Consider the following 21,087-nt stretch of genomic DNA (forward strand, 5'->3'; position numbering starts at 1 on the left):
ATACTTAGGACTTGTCTGTCTTCAGTGTATTTACTAAAGAATATTAAGTTTAAACTAAGGTTGTCTTATATTTTACTCATAATGGTGTGAAAAGAACCGCTTGACTAATGTAGCTAGAATTATTTGTATAGTATGACTGAGCTTGTCTGATACTGTTTCTTGCATAAAAGGCATATTGGTGTTACGTTTTCATGGACTTTTTCCCTTTATTTAACAGCTACAGATTCCAGCCCCTTTCATGTTCACCTTCTCTGGAGTGTTAATCATTTCTTAAACATGAATGTGTATTCTAAGCCATTACATTAGGGTTTTGTTAAATGTTTGAAAATAGTATTCCAAGAAGGTCAAATAAGACAGCGGTCCTGATGCTGCTCCCATTAAGTCAAGAACAGAATCACAAACTGCAGAAGAGGTTCTTTGGCTCACCTTTCACGTACCATATCTGCATTACCTAGTTCTGACTCAAGCAGTTTTTTTTTTCATTTACCTTTGTGACAGGCATACTCCTTTTGTGAGACCTAGGGCCCTGCAGTATTGAAAAATTTTGACTGCAGAGAAGCTATGTTTTTGAACACAGTTAGAAAAGTATGCCAACTTGAGGCATTATTTTAAGGTTTTTTTTATTTATGCAGCCGTTACTATTTCAGAGTAGTTTTATTTTCTCTGAACGCCAGTGACAGTACTTTAGTGTAAAGATTTCAGCATGATCCTGTTCACATTGCCACTAGCAGTAGTTTACATTTACCAGACTTGAATATGTTTTATAATCGGTAAAGGGTTACTGCAAGTGATGCTGAAACGTTTGATTTTGTTTGTAACTAAAGAGCAACATTTCAGTATCAGCTGCTACTTTCAGATTGGTTTAAAGCACAACCTGCAGAGTTAATGTGTGAGCACCGGTGACAAATGTTCAGTGCATCTGTGATTCCAGGTTCCTGTTCTGTGGGCCTAATAGCTATTAGTAATGTATTTATAGATAAAGCCTGGCATAATAGACCACACAGCACACACATTAAGTTAATTACATGTTACTACTGGAACTAAAATGGAAGTCTACCAGCAAGGTGAGTATCATACTTGTCCAGTAAGCAAGTCCACAAGATAAGTCACCAGAGTCTGTGGATTTTTTTTTTTAAAACTACATCTGGAGTTATTTGCAGAAGATTTATAAGCGCTTGATAATGGAGTGACAAGAATTATGATTATCGCTGTCTCTCATTGGTAGCCGATAGAATCTCTTTTGATATTGAACACTTACATAGTAATACAGTAAAAAGCTCCACGACAGCAGCCCATTTACAGGTGGATCATCTGGAGAGTACGCACCCCTACCCAGGGAAGATGTTTGGGTATATGCGAGAGGCATGGAAAATGTCCTTGTGCAATTGGCATGGGGAATTGTGGTCCCCAAATGCCTGAGTCTAATCTTAGTAAGCACATGGGTGTGTATGCATTGGGGCAGATGGGTTGTTTAATTAAATGTTTTTGTCATTTTGGTTTTTTTAGGATCATTTAACATTTTTGACATTTTTTCCCTTTATAAGTCTGTGCGTACATGCAAAATTGTTAAGTAACCTGAATCTAAGACCTTAAGATCTGAGAGAGTTTGAATATTAAGGCTCTGATTCTTCTCTCACTTACACCAGTTCTGCACTTGTGTAACTCCAATGATTTGAAAAGAGCGACGAGTGATTTGTACGAATGTAAATGAGAGCAGAATCTTGCCCTATGTTTTTAAACTTAGCTGTCTTTTTTTTAAAATTAAATAAAACTAATCCGTATTCTTTCTCTCTCTTTTCTGGTGCAGGTTTACTTTTTAAAACCTATTGTGTTAAACATGAAACTCTTTTTTTAACCAGAACGAAAGAGAGAAATCCAAGCAGAGACTAACCTAGACCAGTTACTAGACAAATCCTGGACATTAGTGTGTAGATCCCTGCTTGACTTGAGTCTCTGCAAATTCTTCTCTAACCATTCTCCTATCTCTGTTTATTCCATGCTAAGCAGATGGCCCAGAAATTAGCCAAAAGCAGGAAGAAGGTGCAGTACAACCTCCATCAGCTTGATGTTATGCCTGTTTATTTTTATTTTTATTCTATTTTTTGCCTTTCTTACTTTTGATTTTGTGTTTTTATTTTCTGCATCCAGCAAGTTTTTGTTCAGGTTTATTTCAGAGTCACCACACAAGTTGACATTTCCCTAAGATCAGTTGCCTGGTTGGCCATTTTTTGTTGCTTATCATTAGCCATTTCATGTTAGAACGAGGGTAAATATTGGATTTATCAAATGTAAACAGACCGAACCCAGAAATACCTACCAAATAAACAGGAATGACATGGTAAAGGTTTTAATTCTATAAAATGGCATATTAAACACTATTTTTGGTTAACTTACAGATGTGTCAAATTGCTGGATGCAAAAAAAAAAAAAGTTTACATATGTACACTCACTTTATATACTGAGATTACTAAAATATGAGTCAATTTTGTTCATGGAGTTCTTAGGTGTCGTGGAACAAATCTGATGCATTTTAAAGTGCAAGCATTTGCTCTATATGTTTACAAATGTACATCTTCTGGAGTGGGTTAGTGCTTTAATATTCTGTTGTCTGACCGTAAAGACCCTCTTACCAGAACTGCATTATAATTGCTTAATCTGCATCTGATGTGTACATTTTTTCTCACTAGCCTGAGCAGTCACTGTAATAATTAGAATCCTGTAGAAATCCTGCAGGCAAGAATTGCCCTTAGTCCTGTACATTGCTCATGCAAAAAGCCTTTTTTAATGTGGCATTCATGTTAAAATGAAAATCATTTTGATTTCCATGGAATGATTATACAGTTCATGCTGCAGTGGGTTATAACTTCATTTGATCAGAAAGAGGGTAGGGAGTTTGAATGGAATTAACAGTTTTATAAATAATACTGAATCTAACACACTTTCATCCCTATATATAGTTTCCATATCTTTGTGTTTATCTTTAGCTTCTGCAATTTAATACTCTGTTTTGCATTGCTGTTCTGGTGACTGTGTCTTGATGCGCCCCTGTTTGTGATCTAACATCATTATTAAGGCTGTTCTCTGATGCATTTGCTGACTCTAATCCATTTTATTTGCAGGCCCCAGAAGGTGAATCTCAGCCCATGACTGAGGTGGACCTCTTTATCTCTACGCAGAGAATAAAAGTGTTGAATGCAGACACACAGGTATAGGCAAAGATGTGCCCTTGTCAGGGTTGGACCTTGTCAATATTGTAGTAGTGGTTCACTCTCTATTGAACTGTTATTGAAAGGTATCACAGTACAGCATTTCAGATAGTCTAGTGCCATTAATATGTCTGTTCTCAGTGTCTCTCAGATATTTTTCACTATAATGCTTAGAGAGTTTGGCTGAGGTAGCTAATTCCAAGTCCTTAATCCTCTGTGTAGTGCATGTTCAAACCCTCTGATCTGGGTCTTTGTATTTGGAGTTCTTTTACCCAATAAATATAATGGGAATTTCAGTTAATTTGGTGGAACTGACATTGCTGGTTCCCTTTTCTTTCACATCTTTTCATACAGAATACATAAAGTTAGCCTGTGTTTGTATATTTACTGCCAGTTGTTCTTACATTGTTAGTAACTATTTACATGATGCCAAAACCATGCTAAGCATTTGCTCAAAGCGAGCACTGATCTCAGGATTTCTCTTCCTCAGGAAACCATGATGGATCATCCTCTGAGGACCATTTCCTACATTGCTGATATAGGAAATATCGTTGTGCTGATGGCTCGGCGGCGAATGCCTCGATCTAATTCCCAGGACAATGTGGAGGCATCTCACCCCTCTCAGGATGGGAAGAGGCAATACAAAATGATTTGCCATGTCTTTGAATCTGAGGATGTAAGGAGCTGTTTTATTTCATTACTTTGTTATGCTTGAGAATATGATACCCATTTGTCAGGATAGGATTGAAGTCTGTGGTTGATGGTCCTGTTTGATTTTTAGTTACATAAAAAGAATTCGTCTAAAAAGAAGAACTTTTCTGCCTTTTGCATATTGGGTCCTTTTTGGTTGGTTGTCATTATTAAATAAGAAACTGCATTTAGAAACACAGATTTTCATTTTATGTGTTTTAGTTTTGTTCTTAATGTAATACCTTTAACAGACATTGAGGGGCAGAGCCTCAAATATTGGCTGCTGTCACAGCTAGTTTCACCAGCTGAGGATCTGCCCCTGAGAGTCAGCATCCGTCACAGTAACTTGTTTCCAGGGGGACTTGTACCCATGAACATTGCTGCTAGGATCATAAATGCATGTCATAAGGATTATGCAGCTAGGTCTTTCTTGTCCTTGAGGATGCTGCAGTTGGAAGGGATACGCTGAAAGCATTTTAGGAAACCCAGTCAGTGATGTAATATATGTATACTTCTGAAGTGGCCTGCATGTAGATATCTCCAAGCAGACACCTGTCGTGGCAGGGTATATACCTTGTCCATACTTCTTCAATTTTTGAAAATCTCAGTTGAATTTGTAGATTCAGGACCAGAGTCAACATTGTGCTTTACGCTGCTTTGAAAGATGCAAAGCATCTGTAAACCCATTTTAAGTTAGCCAATTAAACTTGGTTCATGACACTGTGAGGACTGTAGAAGGCAGGTTCTGTGGTCCACCACTAGGTGGCATACTAAGTTGTCTCTGTTATCTACCATTGCGTCCTCACTGTTCTAGGCCCTAACAGCTGGGGAAGATACATCAGTCCACACAATTCTCCAATTTTATGTCATTTTTTTTAACTAAGCTAAATAACTAAAGAAAAAATGTAAAATAAAATTAAACACATGGGCAAATCAAATTTAAAATAAAATTTATTAATATCAAATAATAAATTAATCTTGTTATCACGTTAATACTGAATAAGATAACGATTTTGTGAACTTCATCTAAGAATATAGGAAGTCAGCATATCTTGTTTAGCTGTCAGCCTGCAGAATAATAAGGTATTTTCAATTTCAGTGGTAACTGATAAACTTATTTCAGTCAGATGACTGCTACAGGGAGGGTCAGATCACTCCTACATTGAAATTAATGTTTAGACTACAGCTCTTCTGCTAGTTAACGTAGCCTGCCCAAATGATGAGTGGTTAGGTGATGATCTATTTATTTTCCCTGCCCCCTGAACATAGGTTTATAGGAGACTTTCCAAAACAATTCAGAATAACACAGCTGGTTACATTTAGGTGAAAATAACACACCTCCCAACCCATAAAATGTATGTGTGTGAGATCTTTTAGACAGTGAAGTTATTTAAACCAAGGTCTGTTTTTAGGTCTTTGAGAAACTATTCCATAGGCACCACTCTCAGATAAATTCTGTGGGTTCTGTCCACATGCACAGACCTGCTACCAGTCACCTGCTAGAGTTAAAAAGAAAGACAAGTGCAAGAATGCTGAGGTAGAGGCATTCCTCTACTAATGAAAATTGGAAAAAGAAAACAAACAAAGGTGATACTTATACAGGATGGCTGTTGTGGCTCTTGTGATTTCCTTCAACTCCAGGAAACTGGTATATGGTTGAAAAAAGTTCAGTCAGTGGCTTTCTCGGCTCATCTGGTTGTCAATTGGACTTGCTGGCTGGTTATAGGCTGCTTGCTTATAGATGTCAAAAACATAGATGTTGAGCATTTCTAGACTTGTAACCCGCATTGACCAACTGAGGGCAGAGGAAGCATAGGTCTCTTTATCAGGCATGGTGGCATCACATGGCAAGAGGACAGAAGCAATTTTTCTTTTCCTTCAGCTTATGAAGGTGGTGATGACCCGGCTGGCTGCTACCCCTTAGAGCTACTTTTTAGGAGTTTGTTGGCAAATCAGAATGGGGCACTCCCCTTCTGAAGTCACAAGTGTCACCTAATGAGGTTTAATTAGGTCACATTTATGCAGATCATGATCATCCCCCCATGAGTAAATGTTGGCTTGGAAAGTCCTAAATGTCAGGAGATGAAAAACATATCAGAAGTCAGTCAGGTGGTCTGACAGTATTTTGAGACATTTGAGGAGACATGATCAACGGTTTTGGGTTACATGACATTATTTCAACCATTCTGCAAAAGTTCTGATTAAGAATTCAAAATAAATTGGAAAAAATACAGAGCTAGCAAAAAATCGTAACTTTATCTATTAGAAGTAAAGAGCCCTGACGCTCCACAGGGTATATTATCTTAATCTTGTGTCTGTTTGTGTGTATTATAATCTCATTTTCTCTTCTCCGGAAGGACAGTTAGGTAGCTCCATAAGTGTTTAGTTTTAGAATGATCTTACTCTACCCAACAGCTAACTGGCAATCATTACATCATCAAACACTGGGATGCTGGCCAAAACTTGTCCCTGCTTTAAATTGCCCTAATCTGTTGAGGAATATAATGTGCAAATCCTAGAGAGACTGACATGTTCAAGCAATAATCACAAGAAACTATGTGCCTCTTTCTGCTGCTTCTGCAGGAGCAATTAACTAACATAATTTCTTCCAAATTATAGTACTATGGTCTACGAACTCTGTGCCCAAACAATTAAAGTGGTGTTTTAATTTCAGCTCCATTAAACACAGGAAGATGGGGAATTAAATACTTAAATGGAAAAGGACAATCGATAGGGAAAGAGTTTATTTTTGAGTTTCTAATAAGATATTTTAAGCAATGGAGACTAAACTATTGATAATGGAACAAATTTTCAAAAGATCTCAGTGTTAGATTCCTAACTACTCAGCATCTACAGTTGGGGCCAGATTTTCAAAAGAGCTCAGTGCCCAAAATCTATCCATTTATTTTGGTGCTTAAATGAGAGTTGAACTCTTATGAAAATGTGGCCCAACATATGTGTGTGTGTGCGTGCGCACGCGTGTGTAATTGTGACCACATCCTCTTAAGTGCCAGTCATCATCTGTTGTCATCAATGAGATCTGCACCGGTTTGAGAGTAGTGTAACATAGTCAGTCTTTATCAGATGGACAATAGGTAGCAGATATAAATATAAGCAGGGTGACTTAAAAGAATATTTGTTCCTCTTTTTTTCTTTTGAAGAGTCATATTTTTCCTATAGGTGTGTTCATGTAATGCTGGCTTGTAAGAGAATGATGATACTGCTTGTGGCTAAAGGGCAGAGAGCCCGGTTATTACCTGTGTTACCCAATAGGCATCCAAGACAGCTAATGTAATATAGTGTTCTTGTTCTCCAGCCTAATTGTCAAACAATGAAGGAAGGATTTCTTTGTGTTTACTTCAGCAGTTCTCATCAGTGAAAGGAAGGCCCACTACTCTTCCTTTTCAGTTGTAACAGCTTGCTTTGCTGAGTTAAATAATCGTATCAGTCGAGGATAAGATTGTTGGGGATTTTTTGTTGTTGCTTTTGTGTGTGTGTGTAATTTTTGTCCAGTGCCTAGAGCTTGGGATAGAGGTTCTTTTTATTCACACAGAAATCACAATAAACTAATACAGGACAAGTTGGAACCTGGTCTTTAGTGTTATAAATGATATTAAAGGAAAAAAAACTGGAATTGATTGAAGTGGCTTATTAATATGGGGGAACTATTTACAGCATGATCATAACTTCAAGCGTCAGCGAACAAGACCATCAGCAATGCTATGTATTTGATGTTTTTCCTTTCCTTTTTGGGGGGAACTGCTGCAGGCACAGCTGATTGCACAATCCATAGGTCAAGCATTTAGTGTGGCCTACCAGGAATTCCTGAGGGCAAATGGAATAAATCCAGAAGACCTGAGCCAGAAGGAGTACAGTGACCTGCTCAACACCCAAGACATGTACAATGATGACCTCATTCACTTTTCCAAGTCTGAAAACTGCAAAGACGTATGTACCAGTCTTCTGATTATAGTAGCATTAGGCTGGTCTGTCCAAATGCAAGCTAATACTGGGAGCAATTAGAAAGCCATTAGCGTTTCCCATAAATGACTTTCTTCAGGTCAGCCTAGAGCACTCTTCTCCCCGGTAAGACACTCAGTGGCAATTCTGTTTGAAGAGTGAACAGGGAACCCGTCAGTTCATCAGTGTTACAGTGATTTGCCATCTGTTCAGTGCTGTTTTACCAAACAATTTTCAAATACGTGGGACACTGCACATCAGTAAAAGGAACTTAAAACAAGCTATTGATTTAACAAATAACATACCTTTTATGGAGACATTAGGGTTGGTGAACACATTTGTCTCCAGGTTTGTTTTAAAGCAGTGTATTTTTTTGCTTGTTTTATTAATAAAGATGAACCAGTGCACCATTGCAGTGTATAGGGTATGTAATCCAGTCTCCAGCACATTCTTACTGTTGTAGTCCTGCCTGCACCACCCCATTACCACCACCTCCTGTGAGGCCCTCGGGTCTACGTGGTCAGACCTGGTGGCTGGAGTGGTGGTCGAAGCTGGTCGTAGGGTCGGGAAAGAGCTGAGGACAGCACTGAAACTGAAGACAGTCCATGGGTCAGAGTCCATAGACAAGCCAAATCAGGATCGTACTCAGAGTCAGGAAGCAGGCCAAAGATGGAAGCTGGGTGGAGTCAGTCCAGGGACCTGGGGGTCAGGAGTCGGGGGCAGGGCTAGAGCAGAGTCAGGAGCGAGCTGGAGCAGCCTCAGGACAGGACACGGACAAAGCAGGGGGCAGGAACCAGCACAGGATAGGATCAAGGGCAGGCTTGACTAACTTGCTGTGAAGCTGAAATACCTGTGCCTTGGGGCTATCTGATCTGGGCCCTGGCGGGGAATAGGCTGCTGCAGCATGCCAGAGGGTTGAGTCACTGCAGGTTCTGATGGAGGGGTGAGTCACTAGCTGATCATTAATATGTTGACTTATTTCATGCTAGAAATAAATTAGAAATTTGTTAACACATCTGTTTCATTGTTTTTGCCTTGGAGTGAGAAAGAGACAGAGAGGTTGTGTGTGTTTCTGTATTGGTGTCTATGCGTATCAGGGGTAGGCCAACTTTTTGACCCGAGGGCCACATCTGGGTATGGAAATTGTATGGTGGGCCATGAATGCTCACAAAATTGGGGGTTGGGGTACGGAAGGGGGATGAGGGCTCTGGCTGGAGGTGCGGGCTCTGGGGTGGAACCAGAAATGAGGAGTTCAGGATGTGGGAGGGGGCTCTGGGCGGGGCAGAGGGTTGGGGTGTGTGGGGGGGGGGGGGCAGAGGGTTCTGGCTGGGGGTGCGGGCTCTGGGATGGGGCTGGAGATGAGGGATTGGGGGTGCATGAGGGTGTTCCGGGCTGGGACCGAAGGGTTCAGAGGGCAGGAGGGAGATCAAGGCTGGGGCACAGGGTTGGAGTGTGGGAGGGGGTCGGGTTGCAGGCTCCGGGTGGCACTTATCTCAAACAGGTCCCGGAAGCAGCAGCATGTTCCCACTCTGGCTTCTATGTGGAGGCGCAGCCAGGCGGCTCTGCGCACTGCCCTGTCCATAGGTACCGCCCCTGCAACTCCCATTGGCCGTAGTTCCCTGCCAAAGGGAGCTGTGGGGGCAGTGCTTGGGGTGGGGGCAGTGTGCGGAGCCCCCTGGCTGCTCCTACGCATAGGAGCCAGAGGAGGGACATGCTGCTGCTTCCGGGAGCCGCGTGGAGCCATGGCACACGCAGAGCGGGGCAAGCCCCCGACCCTGTTCCCTAGCTGGAGTGGGACAAGCCCCTCTCCCTGATGGGAGCTCAAGGGCTGGATTACAATGTCTGAAGGGCCGGATGCGGCCCCTGGGCTGTAGTTTGCCCACCCCTGATATTTATGTATGTGTCCACACGGGCTGTATTCTGTAGCTGAGAATAATATCAGTTTGAAACGATATTTCTATCTCCTAATTCAGGTTTACATTGAAAAGCAAAAGGGAGAAATTCTAGGTGTTGTGATTGTGGAATCTGGCTGGGGATCCATCTTGCCCACAGTTATTATAGCCAACATGATGCATGGAGGACCAGCAGAGAAGTCGGGAAAGCTGAACATAGGGGATCAGATCATGTCAATTAATGGTACCAGCTTAGTTGGCTTACCACTCTCAACATGCCAGAGTATTATAAAGGTACAGGGAATGTTCTTAAATGTTACACATTTAAAAACTGTATGGGAATAGTAGAAGACAATAAAGATGTATATTAAAGACGTTCTCTAAAAACACTCATAATTTGCATTTGTATAGCAATTTGTATCCAATGATCTCAAAGCACTTTGCAAAGTCTAATTAATAAAGCCTTGTAGGCCCCTGTGAGATGGGAAATATTAATATCATCCCCATTTTACAGAGGGTGAAATGAAAATGCAGAGCTTTGACTTGCGTAAGTTCACACAAGATGTCTATGGTGAGCTGAGAATAGAAGCTTGGCTTCCCCACAGTCCTGGGCCTTAACCACAAGACCATCGTTGCCACCCTGGCCTTACTTTGTGTTTCATCATTCACAAAGTGCAAAACTATTCAGAGAAAAAGGGCCAGAGCTTGAAGCCATATCTCAGTCTTGAGCAAAACTTCCATTGAAGTCAACTGGAGCCTAGCTTCAGTAAGGACTGAAGAAAAGGATCTTGGAATTTGACCCAGAGTGCTAAGACTGATAAAACAAATGAAGTAATTGGATAATTTATATTTTTAAACTATAAAACATGTTTGTCTTCTACATGATTATGGTGTTAACTTGTGAATATTTTGAAGTGTACATTTTTATTTCAACCTAGTAACGCTATGGGACATTTAATTGGGACAAGTTTCCTCTAATTTACATGAGTATGTGACTGCAAAAAGCAGGCATGTCAAGTGGAAAAGAAGAACTTCTGGAGTAGCTGCAATTTATAAGAGAACGGGTATTTAATCATTTCTGTTTCATGGAAAGAAAATGCTGCATCCATTGAGAATGTCATAGGCACAACTAAATTGAAACAAATAGCTACCCTATAACTTGCTGCACCACATGGTTTGTAGGTCACATACTGAAATGATACATCTGACATCTATAAATTCTTCGTAAAACAACCCAGCAAAATGCAGAGTAAAGTTGGATTTTTATACTCCTTTTTGCTGAGTTCTTGCCAGGAGATTTTCTTTAGATTGTTTTGAAATAAAATTATTTTGTCTAGTAGTTCACAAAATAAATGTCTATGTGCCCCTTCCAAATTGTGTGTAGGCTGTGGTTGGTTTCTTAGCACTTGAACTAAAAAATTGCTACAAAGATTTAAAATATGTGTATCTGAAAATACTCAGCCTAGCACGTGAACATTTAATGTGTTCTGACCATTACTCCTTGTCTGAGTGCAATACAGTCAACCGTGGTAAAAGCAGCCTGGTTTCCTTAAAAAAACGTATGTCTAATAAATCAATTTTCTGTTGCTTTTTACCTTGGATACCTAGAAACTTGATGTTATAGCTGCTTTATTCCCTTTACCCAGGCCCTCTTTAAATGTAATTACATATTCCAAGCTCAGACTGTTTCTTAATGATTAGGACAAATTCAGCCCAGGATTATGCTGGCATATTCATGACGCTTTCAGATTGAAGATCTAACCTGCAGATAGAGGAAGATTGGAGCAACAGAAACTGGCTGCATCCTTCCCCCTGGAAGCCCAAAATTAGGAGGATCTCACCAAGATGGAAGCCAGGGCTTGATTTAGCCTCTGCTGATGTTGAGGCAACTAAGGAGATCACAGCTGAAAACTAAGTCTCCTCCCACCTAAAAGGAAAGGGGGTGACAGCAAAAATAGCCTTGTGTTTCCTGGGGCTAAATTCCTACCTCGAGGGCAAGGGTCTGTAGCTGGCATAGAGAGGTGCAATTGTTAAGGAATTCCAATTACACCAACCTGAACCAGCTATTTTGTTACCAGACCTCTTACTGTTCTCACTTTTGTTCTGCTTGTTCCCCATCCCACACCAGTTATTTCCAAAAGTGTAATTATTTGCAGGCCTGGTATATAGAATGTCTGCTGCAGCGCACTCCTCCTCTTCCAGAGTCCTTCCAAATGGACGGCTGCGATGGTGTCTTGAGAATCTCCCTGCTTGCTTCTCCAACAAGAGCACCGCCACTATCTCGTTGCTATGGAGATCTCATTCTGACACACATGCTTCGGTCCCGTTTTTGTTGCCACGTTTGGCTGTTGTCATGGGGACTGCTGGCCATTAAACTTGTCCTTCCAATGAGACGATGACCCATAGATTGCAGTTCTTTTCAGCAAACTTATCTGGAGCTGTTCATACATCAGTTCTGAATCACATGCAAAAAAAATGTATATTATAGATATTGCATGTGATTCAGAACTAATGTATGAACAGATCCAGCTAGATTGCTCTAAACCATTGCAAACGTATGGGTCATCTTCTCCTTGGAAGGACAAGATTAATGGCCAGCAGTATGTATGTTATCGGCCAAAATAGATATTCAGAGAATGTGCAAAGATCTTACCATTGCAAAAATTCCTTAGCATGCTATGAACCAGGCTACTGTACAAACAATTGGATGTTTATGAGAATACTCACAATTATAGAGGATTTTTTTTTTTTAAATGAGGATCCAAACCTTCATACTAATCAACCATAAACTAAGTGCTAACTGACGGGATTAGGAAGAAACTTCCTGTTTGGAATGGCTATTCCATGTCTTATGTTGCTTTCACCTTTTTCTCAAGCATCTTGGTGTGCATGGACCCCTGGACTAATCTAGTATAGCACTTTTTCTATTCCTATTGGCATGGATTCCCAACATATAAAATATTATGAACTGACTATGTTTAAGGGTTGCATTATTTCTGTAAAATTTAGAAATTGCTCACTAGGAGCCCGTGTTTCTTTCTTTTAAAAAGGAGCATGCAAAAATACATGTGCAGTGCACACTTGGAGTTGCAAACAGACATACTTGCCACAAATGAATGCAAACTGGATACTTACTATTTGCTTGTTTCTGTGTATGTAGTCCATAAAGGCTGATTGCCCTACGGTATATCGATGATCACTGATTGTGATTAGTGTATGCATCGCAGACAGTAAATAAAATACATGGAAGTAAATGGAATGAAGTAGAGCAAAAAATACAGTGGGCCTTGTGTTTTGCTCAGAGCCAGCTGGCTGTGGAACTGCCTCTTCTCACTTCATAATCTCATTTGCTTTGGTTCCCAAAGCAGCGTGCTCACTTTATAGCCAGCCTGTGTTGCCTTGATTAACAAGCCATGCTGAGTGCAGTGCTATGCAGAGACCAAAGAAATGAAATGCTTTGGCACTCTTTCCTCACGGTTTGTCCTCCCACCCCTGAGTGGGTGCATACAACTGCCATAAATATAAATAGGCAGTTAGACATAGTTGTCAGGCAAATAGACCCTCTTGGGGCGATGGGTGAGAGGGTTGAATGGATCTGTACTTAACATAAGCTCCCAAGTAAGCACCCCCTTCCTTACTTAGAATCAAATTTAATATAGCCAGTTTCTTTCCTCCATTAAAGGAGAGAGAAGTTTAAGATGCCGTTTTAAATTGCACTTGATTGCATCTGCATACTAGTAGAAACAGTAAGTATGAACACAATTAGCCCAACAGGGATACTTTGGTTACTTCCCCTTAAAAAGAACAGTGGGTTATGTCTGTAGATCAATAAGGATCAATTAACAAAAACGTCTTAGACTTAGCAGGTTGGCTTCGGGCATCTTCTCTATTAGAACAAAGGCATGGACTGACTTCCAAACTAACCTGGTTGCTGAAGGGAAGCTGGTTGATTCAGTTCAGATTTGTCCTCCCTCCCTTCCCTTGCTATTCCACGCCACTTCAACCTTTTCCCCCTACAGATAGGTGAATGCAGATTTCCTCCTCATTTTTGGCTTCTCTACTTGCTTGGTAATGGACTGCCATGCACTCTGGGGTTGTTCCAAAGCTATTTGCCCCAGCAGAATGGCACAGACACAGAAGTACTGGGTCTTGTAGAGAGAGGTCCTACAAAATCAGCAAGAAAAAAACATTTGAAAGCTTGGGAACTTTAGAATAACTCCCTGTACAGATCAGGAAATCTTTTCAGACTATGAGTAACACCCTAGTCCCATTGAATTCAATTGCAAAGTTTCCATTGACTTTAATGGGACCAGGATTTTACTCTTTGAGTAAATCAGACAGATACTGGAATGTTAAAAGTAGCCACAGGTTTCTCAGGCATTAACACAGCTTTTCTTTTTGGGGGGGGAATTGTGATTGTTGGAGGTTGTCTGTGTGTTGCCTGGACGTTTACACAGTATTCTAGTGTAGAGAAATGTATGTTCCGTTCTGGACACTTTACAGGAAAAAAAAGATACTTTAACTCTGGGAGAAAGACCGAGAAGATTAGGTGGGTTGGTCTATAGGAAAGAGTGGTGAGAACTTCAAACCATGTAAGGGTCAGACATATGCAGTCATCTTCTGTTTTGATAGTGCTTTGTTGTGGTTAACCAAGATTACAGGTTGAATGTGATAGGGAGTCTCTGAGCGTTGCTTATACAAGCATTCAGTGGGCAGGACTTAAGTAAGTTCTGCCTTTTGCATTACAGAATTGAATGTGCATATCCAGGAAAGGTACCTGTTTGCAGCCATTTTAAGTGCATATTTAAGACTTTATTTTTACAACAAAATATGTGACAGTTTTCAGCTTAATTGCACAGACCTACTTCTTCGCCTCCCCCCCCCCCCCCCCCCAGCTTTCTGTAGAACAACGTTCTGTGTTCCAAAATAAAGAAATTGCCCACAGGAATCTAATTTCTTGGCAGTTTAAAATGACCACGTCAAAATGTTGACAACTAGAGGTTGACATTGCATCATTCAGTTAACAGGTTGTCATATTGCTTGTATCTGGTACTTATTAGGAATCCTACTTTGTAATGATGAATACATAGCAAACTGCTTGTTCAGTATTATTTCCAAGTTAGCATTCAAACTATTGTTTTATTTCAGTGCCAGTTTTCAGCTGTCTCAGCCCACCTGCACCCATAGTTGTCATTGTGTATATATGTTTTTTTAAAGGGTTTGAAAAACCAGGCCCGGATTAAACTGAATATAGTGAGATGTCCTCCAGTAACTACTGTCTTGATCAGAAGACCTGACCTCCGATATCAGCTGGGTTTCAGTGTACAGAATGGGATCGTAAGTAGCTTTCACAATCCTTGGGTTTCTACTGTGATGCTTTTTATAGCTGTGAAATTTTTTTGCAAACCTGTCGGCTCATCAACGGCTATGCACACATTCTGACTGTAAGACATAAAAATTGACTTATCAGAAAATTTATTACCTCCCCTATGGCTGATCCTCCTTTCCAAGTCAAAAGCAGGAAAAGATACTTTGTCATATTAGAGTATAAAGTCAACCGTAGGAATAGGAGAGATATTTTAAGCTAAAGAACCAAAAGGGGCAAGTTGTTCACAGGCTACATTAGTCTTATATCTAACTGAGCCATTAAAGGTCTTATAAGAAAGAGTCTTCTTTAGAATCAGAGAAAGTCAAAGGCATATATTCTAAATCCTTTAGAGACTATGGACCTATGCAATCTCCTAAATTTTCAAAATGCCAGTGTCCAAAGGGTTAATACTAGTAATTTTCAATGGCCAAATTATTTTGTTTGTTTTTTATGCACCTAGAGGAGGTGGTGTTCATTATGTTTTATAAGCCGAGTACTGACTTTGTAACAGTTACTCTAGTCCATTTTACCCTGATTTGTGTTTCACTGTATTTTAAAAAAGAACTCTTTTACACTTTGGAGACTGGTTTATTTAAATGTTGAGTTTGTCATTTGTGAACAAACCTCTGTTGTTTTACAATTTAACATTCTTAGCATTGATAACTTTCTCCCTTCCTTTCAAGATCTGTAGCCTTATGAGAGGAGGTATAGCAGAGCGAGGAGGAGTACGAGTGGGCCATCGGATCATTGAAATCAATGGACAGAGCGTTGTAGCAACACCCCATGAAAAGATCGTTCACATTCTCTCAAATGCTGTTGGTGAGGTAGGAGCTGGATGGATGATATTACACATTTCAGCACCATTGCCTCTCGCTGCCTACCACCGTCCAAATATAAATACTGGAAATGAGAAAAGGATAAACCAGGCTTTATTGTTAAAGTGATTTCATAGTTTTTAATAGAAAGCCTGCGTGAGAGGTGCTGAGTGCCCACAGTTTCTGTTAACCTAAGCAAGGTTTGCAAGAACTCAACACCTCTCAGCATTGCGCTGCAATAAACCTTAGCAGAGGCATGAAAACTCACTGGTTACATCTTTCCCCTGTACTATGTCACTGCAGCTACTTCCTTCTCCTCGTCTTGGGCCACTTTCTCCCTTACACATACATACCCTCTAAGCATGAAAGCACACAAACCCTTTTATTTCCAAAGCGTTGCATCATGTGTATGAGGAGCATTGACTGATTTGTTTTGTTTCCACCCAGATTCATATGAAGACCATGCCAGCGGCCATGTACAGATTGTTGACTGCTCAGGAGCAGCCAGTTTACATCTAAGGCCGATACCTCACCTTCACAACATGCATGGAGGATGTTTCTCCTCGTCAGTGGTTGTGTTTCTAGTACTGCATTTTTGTGTCTGCAGAGACATCTCTCTCTCTCTCTCTCTCTCTTCTCTCTCTCTCTCCAACATTTTGCTGTGTACAGGGAAAAAAATTTCCATTAGACTTTTTTTGTTGCATCTTTTTACAAGTTAAGCTTTATGTAATTCCTCACAGAATAGAAAAATTAGTTATTCACAGCTAGTTTAACAAAGGACTGATTGCACTTCTTCAAGCTCCGTCATCAGTCGTATTTCTATGGCCATAACTCGACAACACAAATACATTAAGTATTGCTAAATTAGAAAGCTTGCTTTACAAACAGATCAAACCACAGGGTAAAGTTTTCCTCTTGGACTCCACATAGAAGATTTTTGACTCCATTATACTGTTCTCTCTGTGCGCACTGAGCGTAACATTACCAAGAAACAGTTCAACATACACAGGGAGAGCAGAGAACCAAGGGGATAGTTTTGCCCTAAAGGAGATGTTAAAAGCCTACGAAGAATGAGTTAATGAGTAAGTGATGTTCTGGTAAAACTCATAATTCAAGTGCACACCTTTTAATTGTCTTTAATGTTTATTCTTCAGGATCATGTAACCTCAAAGGTGGTTTGTATGTTGCTGAAATGCGTAAGTGTGTCATTGTCCTCACTAGCGCATACTAGAGGAGGTACTTTCACCATTTGGTCTCCCAGGTATGAGAGTCTTTTTTTCCCCACCCAAAAAATCTTTCTTCATTTTTAGATGTAGGATATCTTTTATATCCCTCTCCCTACTCAGAGGTAGGAGAATGTTAAGTGGCCTGTAAATATACAGCAGGAATTATATTTTGGGGGCTTTTCCTGAAAATCTAAATTTTTAAAACTCTTAAATACACAATTTCTCATTGGTGAGTGTGGGGTGGGTGGGTGTGTGTGTATATATATATATATTTAAAACTATGTGCTTGATATTTATGAAATTTGAACAAAAATAGGTCTACATACAGTTGTAAGTAGTTTTATTACTCTGAGCCAGTATTAACATATCTTTGGTCCAAAGACTGTTTACTTTTAATTACTTTTTTTTTCTTTTGCTCATGATCTGGATAACAGTGGGGGAGGTCGGATGGGAGTGAGGAGAAATTAATTTATTTGTAAAGTGTATATATATAAAAGTTAATCGATGGTTCTCCATTTGTAGGACATTAAAGGGTTTTTATGTACTTATACAATGAAGAAGAGGGTTCAGAAACGTTGTGGTGGGGTGCATGATATCAAGGATTTGCGTGTCTATAAATTTTGGAGAGTGGAGCGGGGGAGGAGGGGAAGAAGATAGTAATAGTAGTAGTGACTCTCCTCTCTCCAGAAGGAGAGACCTCTCTATTCATGTACAGTAGTTGTGTTCCATTAGTCCTGTGTACTCACATTTAAACTCATATATAACTGTGAATTTAGACCAGTCGGATGCCTTTAAATTTATCAAAAGTAGCAGCTTTTGCTGCATCTTATTACGACACAAAGATTTAATGTGATGAAAATACTGGAGCAGGACAAAACAAAAATCTCATTCTTTTGGGGGGTGGGGGGGGGAGAGCGGGGGGGGGGGGGGGTGATGGCCATTAACATCAGTCTCTCATTTAATGAGGGATGGACTGTGCAATATAAGCACTGTGGTTGCAGACTGGAGACCACGTTTGGAATTGTCTCCAGAGATTTCATAGATTAGATATACATGTGTGTGCATTTCCGTTAATAAGTGAGCTGTGAAAACTCTGCCTTTGTCTGATCACTTAGTTCCATCTGTGATCAGGGGCCCAATTTTCCCTTCAAAAACAATGGACTGAGTGGAGAGAAAGAAGCTAAACTTTTTATTTCAACTGGCAGCAAATACTGGAACTATTTGAGGGAGATAGTGGAATGGTGAGTAAGCTGTTGTAGTAAATGAATATGAGTACTGTACAATTATTTGACGTACAGCAGTTCTTGTTGTTAGGTAATCAAATCCCAATCTGTGGAATAACAAACTTTACAAGGGCATGGTGGTGTTAATCCAGATTAGTATTTACTCTGCCATCAGACAGATGCAAATAGATTGTGAATTACTGTGAGTAGAGTTTTTATTGTCAGGCATCTGGTTTATAAAGGTCATAGGAACAATTTTTTTTCATAACTTCCCATATGTATAGTAATATATGTAAATATGATATATACCACGTCTCATTTAGAAGATTATATACAGTGCAGCCTTTCCATAAATTACCTGTGTGGAAAGCTACTCTTGCAGACATACTTACCATACTGCTGGTTCCCAGCTTTAACTCGCATATTAATTTTCTGCTTTTGTGGCTCTAGTCAACTCCCATTGAGGAATCTTTCCATCGACTTCAGCGGAAGATGGACCAAGCCCTCAGTATGCAAATGACTATAGGGCTGTAACAGTGACAGATCCTTAGAAACTAAGGGCCCTATCCTGAAAACGCATGTGTGCTTAACTTTAGGCACCTGAGTGACCCATTGACTTCATTGGGACTGCACGTGTGAGTGCCGGATTGGGGCCTCACTGAGAATGTGAATTGTTCTATTACAACAGATGCATTGTGATTTCTGAACAGGGACAGACAGACAGAGTATGTGCTCCTAATGTAAACAGTCCCACGAGCTTAGTGTGGAAAGGGAAAGCGTGTTTCAGAAATACAGTGAACTCAAAAGGGAGAGTTGACACCTCTGTAGTCTGTTGTTTTTTCCATTGATGTTTAAAAGATGTTAGACCAGCTGTTTATGTTAGTATTTTAGATGAGTGAAACTGTCCATGGGTTGAAAGGAATAACCCACCATTTTACATTCCTTCTCTTCCATGAAGGTCCTGCAAAGCTGTCCCTTCACTGTTTAGTACAATATTACTAACTTTTCAGTGTTTACATTAAGGATGAAATGTCCTTTTATTTTTTTATTGGTAGGTTTCACACTTACTCGTTTGAATCTGTTTATAATTTAAGGCTTGGTTTGTATTTCTTGAATGCAGATTTTTTTTTAATTTTCTAAATTAAATCTGTTTATGAAGATGGCGGTGTGGGTGAGATTTCTTGTATATATTTAGCACAGTACTTAGAATATGAAGTTTTACTATTGTTCTGTAAAGAGGGTGAATAGAAATTATTGTAAAGCGTTGGGAAAAGTATAGTATTGTATTTGTAACAATATTGTTCTTTGTAAACACTAAACTTGATCTCTATATATAAATATAAATATATATATAAATATATGTGAGCCTGGAATGTTGATACTGCACATCTATTGAATGTAATTCCTCTGACTTTTTTTGTCACAGGTCTCTGACCCTCTGTCTGTAACGCAGCTCCAGTGGTTTGATTGATTTTTTTTTTTTTTAGCCAGCTGTTTTGTTGTGATGTATTTACTGTGCTACATTCCTTTATTTAATGGAGCGCTAATGTCGGTAAGATTTGCAACAATAAAAAACAAAAACAAATTGGGCAGGTCTGAGAGTTTGCTGATGTGATCACCAATATTGAATGAATATTTTTGGGGGGCGTGCTTGATCCCCACCCCTGAGCAGTGTAGTTAAGGTGACCTAAATCCCTGTGTAGACAACACTAGTTCGATGGAAGGTGGATTACCCATGCTGATGACAGGAGAATCCAGTCAGCACAGGTAGTGTCTACACTGAAGAGCTACAGTGGCACATCTGTGCCGCTGTAGCATTTTAAATGTAGACAAGCCCTAAGTCTTTAAAGAACTTTTTGTGTGTAACAAATTCTAATGAGAACTTGAATCTGCAGAAGTATTATACACCAGAGAGACTGTAGAAGAAAAATTGACTTTGCAACTTCAGACATTGATTCACTAATGTTAATGTGAAAGTCTAACCTTGCCTTTACCTGTATTGGATATAGGCCACAACACCTCACGTTACCCTCCTCATATGGGCCACAGAAGATTTCTTCCCCCGTCCACTACTCTGTGGACTGGAGATCCCACTCTTTATCTTATTCACCTTCTCTGCTGTGGCCAGAGGCCTCACCCAAGCTAGCAGTCAGTTTTTACTATGTACATCCAACACAGGTGACAGACATTCCAATACCTTGCAACAATCTAGATGAGCCTGAGATACCACTGTACCTGATATAGGACGGAAGGGAGCCTGCTGGTTATATCGTATAACAAAAACCAGTAGTATTTTAGTTCACATATGCAAGGGGGGAACATTTACTTTTCTTTTGTGTGATAATTGGAGCAAGAGTAATCTCCCACCAGTAAGAGGAGGATGGGTGTGACAAAAGAGCAGAGCTAGGACATGGCATACTTCCAGGCTATATTTAGTCAAATTACAACTTTCTAATGACAGGTTTCAGAGTAGCAGCCATGTTAGTCTGTATCCGCAAAAAGAAAAGGAGTACTTGTGGCACCTTAGAGACTAACAAATTTATTTGAGCATAAGCTTTCGTGAGCTACAGCTCACTTCATCAGATGCATGAATCCCTTTTTTAAAAACATTGATATTTACAAACTTAAATCCATCATAATAAAGATTTTTTTGGTTTGTGACTATACATATTTGGTACTGGAAGCGAAGGAACATTTCCTTTTAAGT

At 39.9% G+C, this 21,087-nt stretch overlaps 1 protein-coding gene across 1 annotated transcript in view; it reads left to right on the top strand.

Annotated features, from left to right (window-relative positions):
• Nucleotides 1–19,970, top strand: part of APBA1 (amyloid beta precursor protein binding family A member 1) — a 148,608-nt gene extending 128,638 nt beyond the window's left edge. Inside the window, exons 9-16 of the mRNA XM_043547160.1 lie at nucleotides 2,008–2,040; nucleotides 3,120–3,206; nucleotides 3,697–3,882; nucleotides 7,665–7,844; nucleotides 9,830–10,042; nucleotides 14,966–15,085; nucleotides 15,800–15,940; nucleotides 16,379–19,970. Of these exons, the coding sequence (XP_043403095.1) occupies nucleotides 2,008–2,040; nucleotides 3,120–3,206; nucleotides 3,697–3,882; nucleotides 7,665–7,844; nucleotides 9,830–10,042; nucleotides 14,966–15,085; nucleotides 15,800–15,940; nucleotides 16,379–16,450 (1,032 nt within the window). The 3' untranslated portion in view covers nucleotides 16,451–19,970. The remainder of the gene's footprint in view (nucleotides 1–2,007; nucleotides 2,041–3,119; nucleotides 3,207–3,696; nucleotides 3,883–7,664; nucleotides 7,845–9,829; nucleotides 10,043–14,965; nucleotides 15,086–15,799; nucleotides 15,941–16,378) is intronic.
• Nucleotides 19,971–21,087: the final 1,117 nt, after the last annotated feature.

This window comes from Chelonia mydas, chromosome 5 (assembly GCF_015237465.2).
Source record: "Chelonia mydas isolate rCheMyd1 chromosome 5, rCheMyd1.pri.v2, whole genome shotgun sequence".
NCBI classification, from domain to species: domain Eukaryota; kingdom Metazoa; phylum Chordata; order Testudines; family Cheloniidae; genus Chelonia; species Chelonia mydas.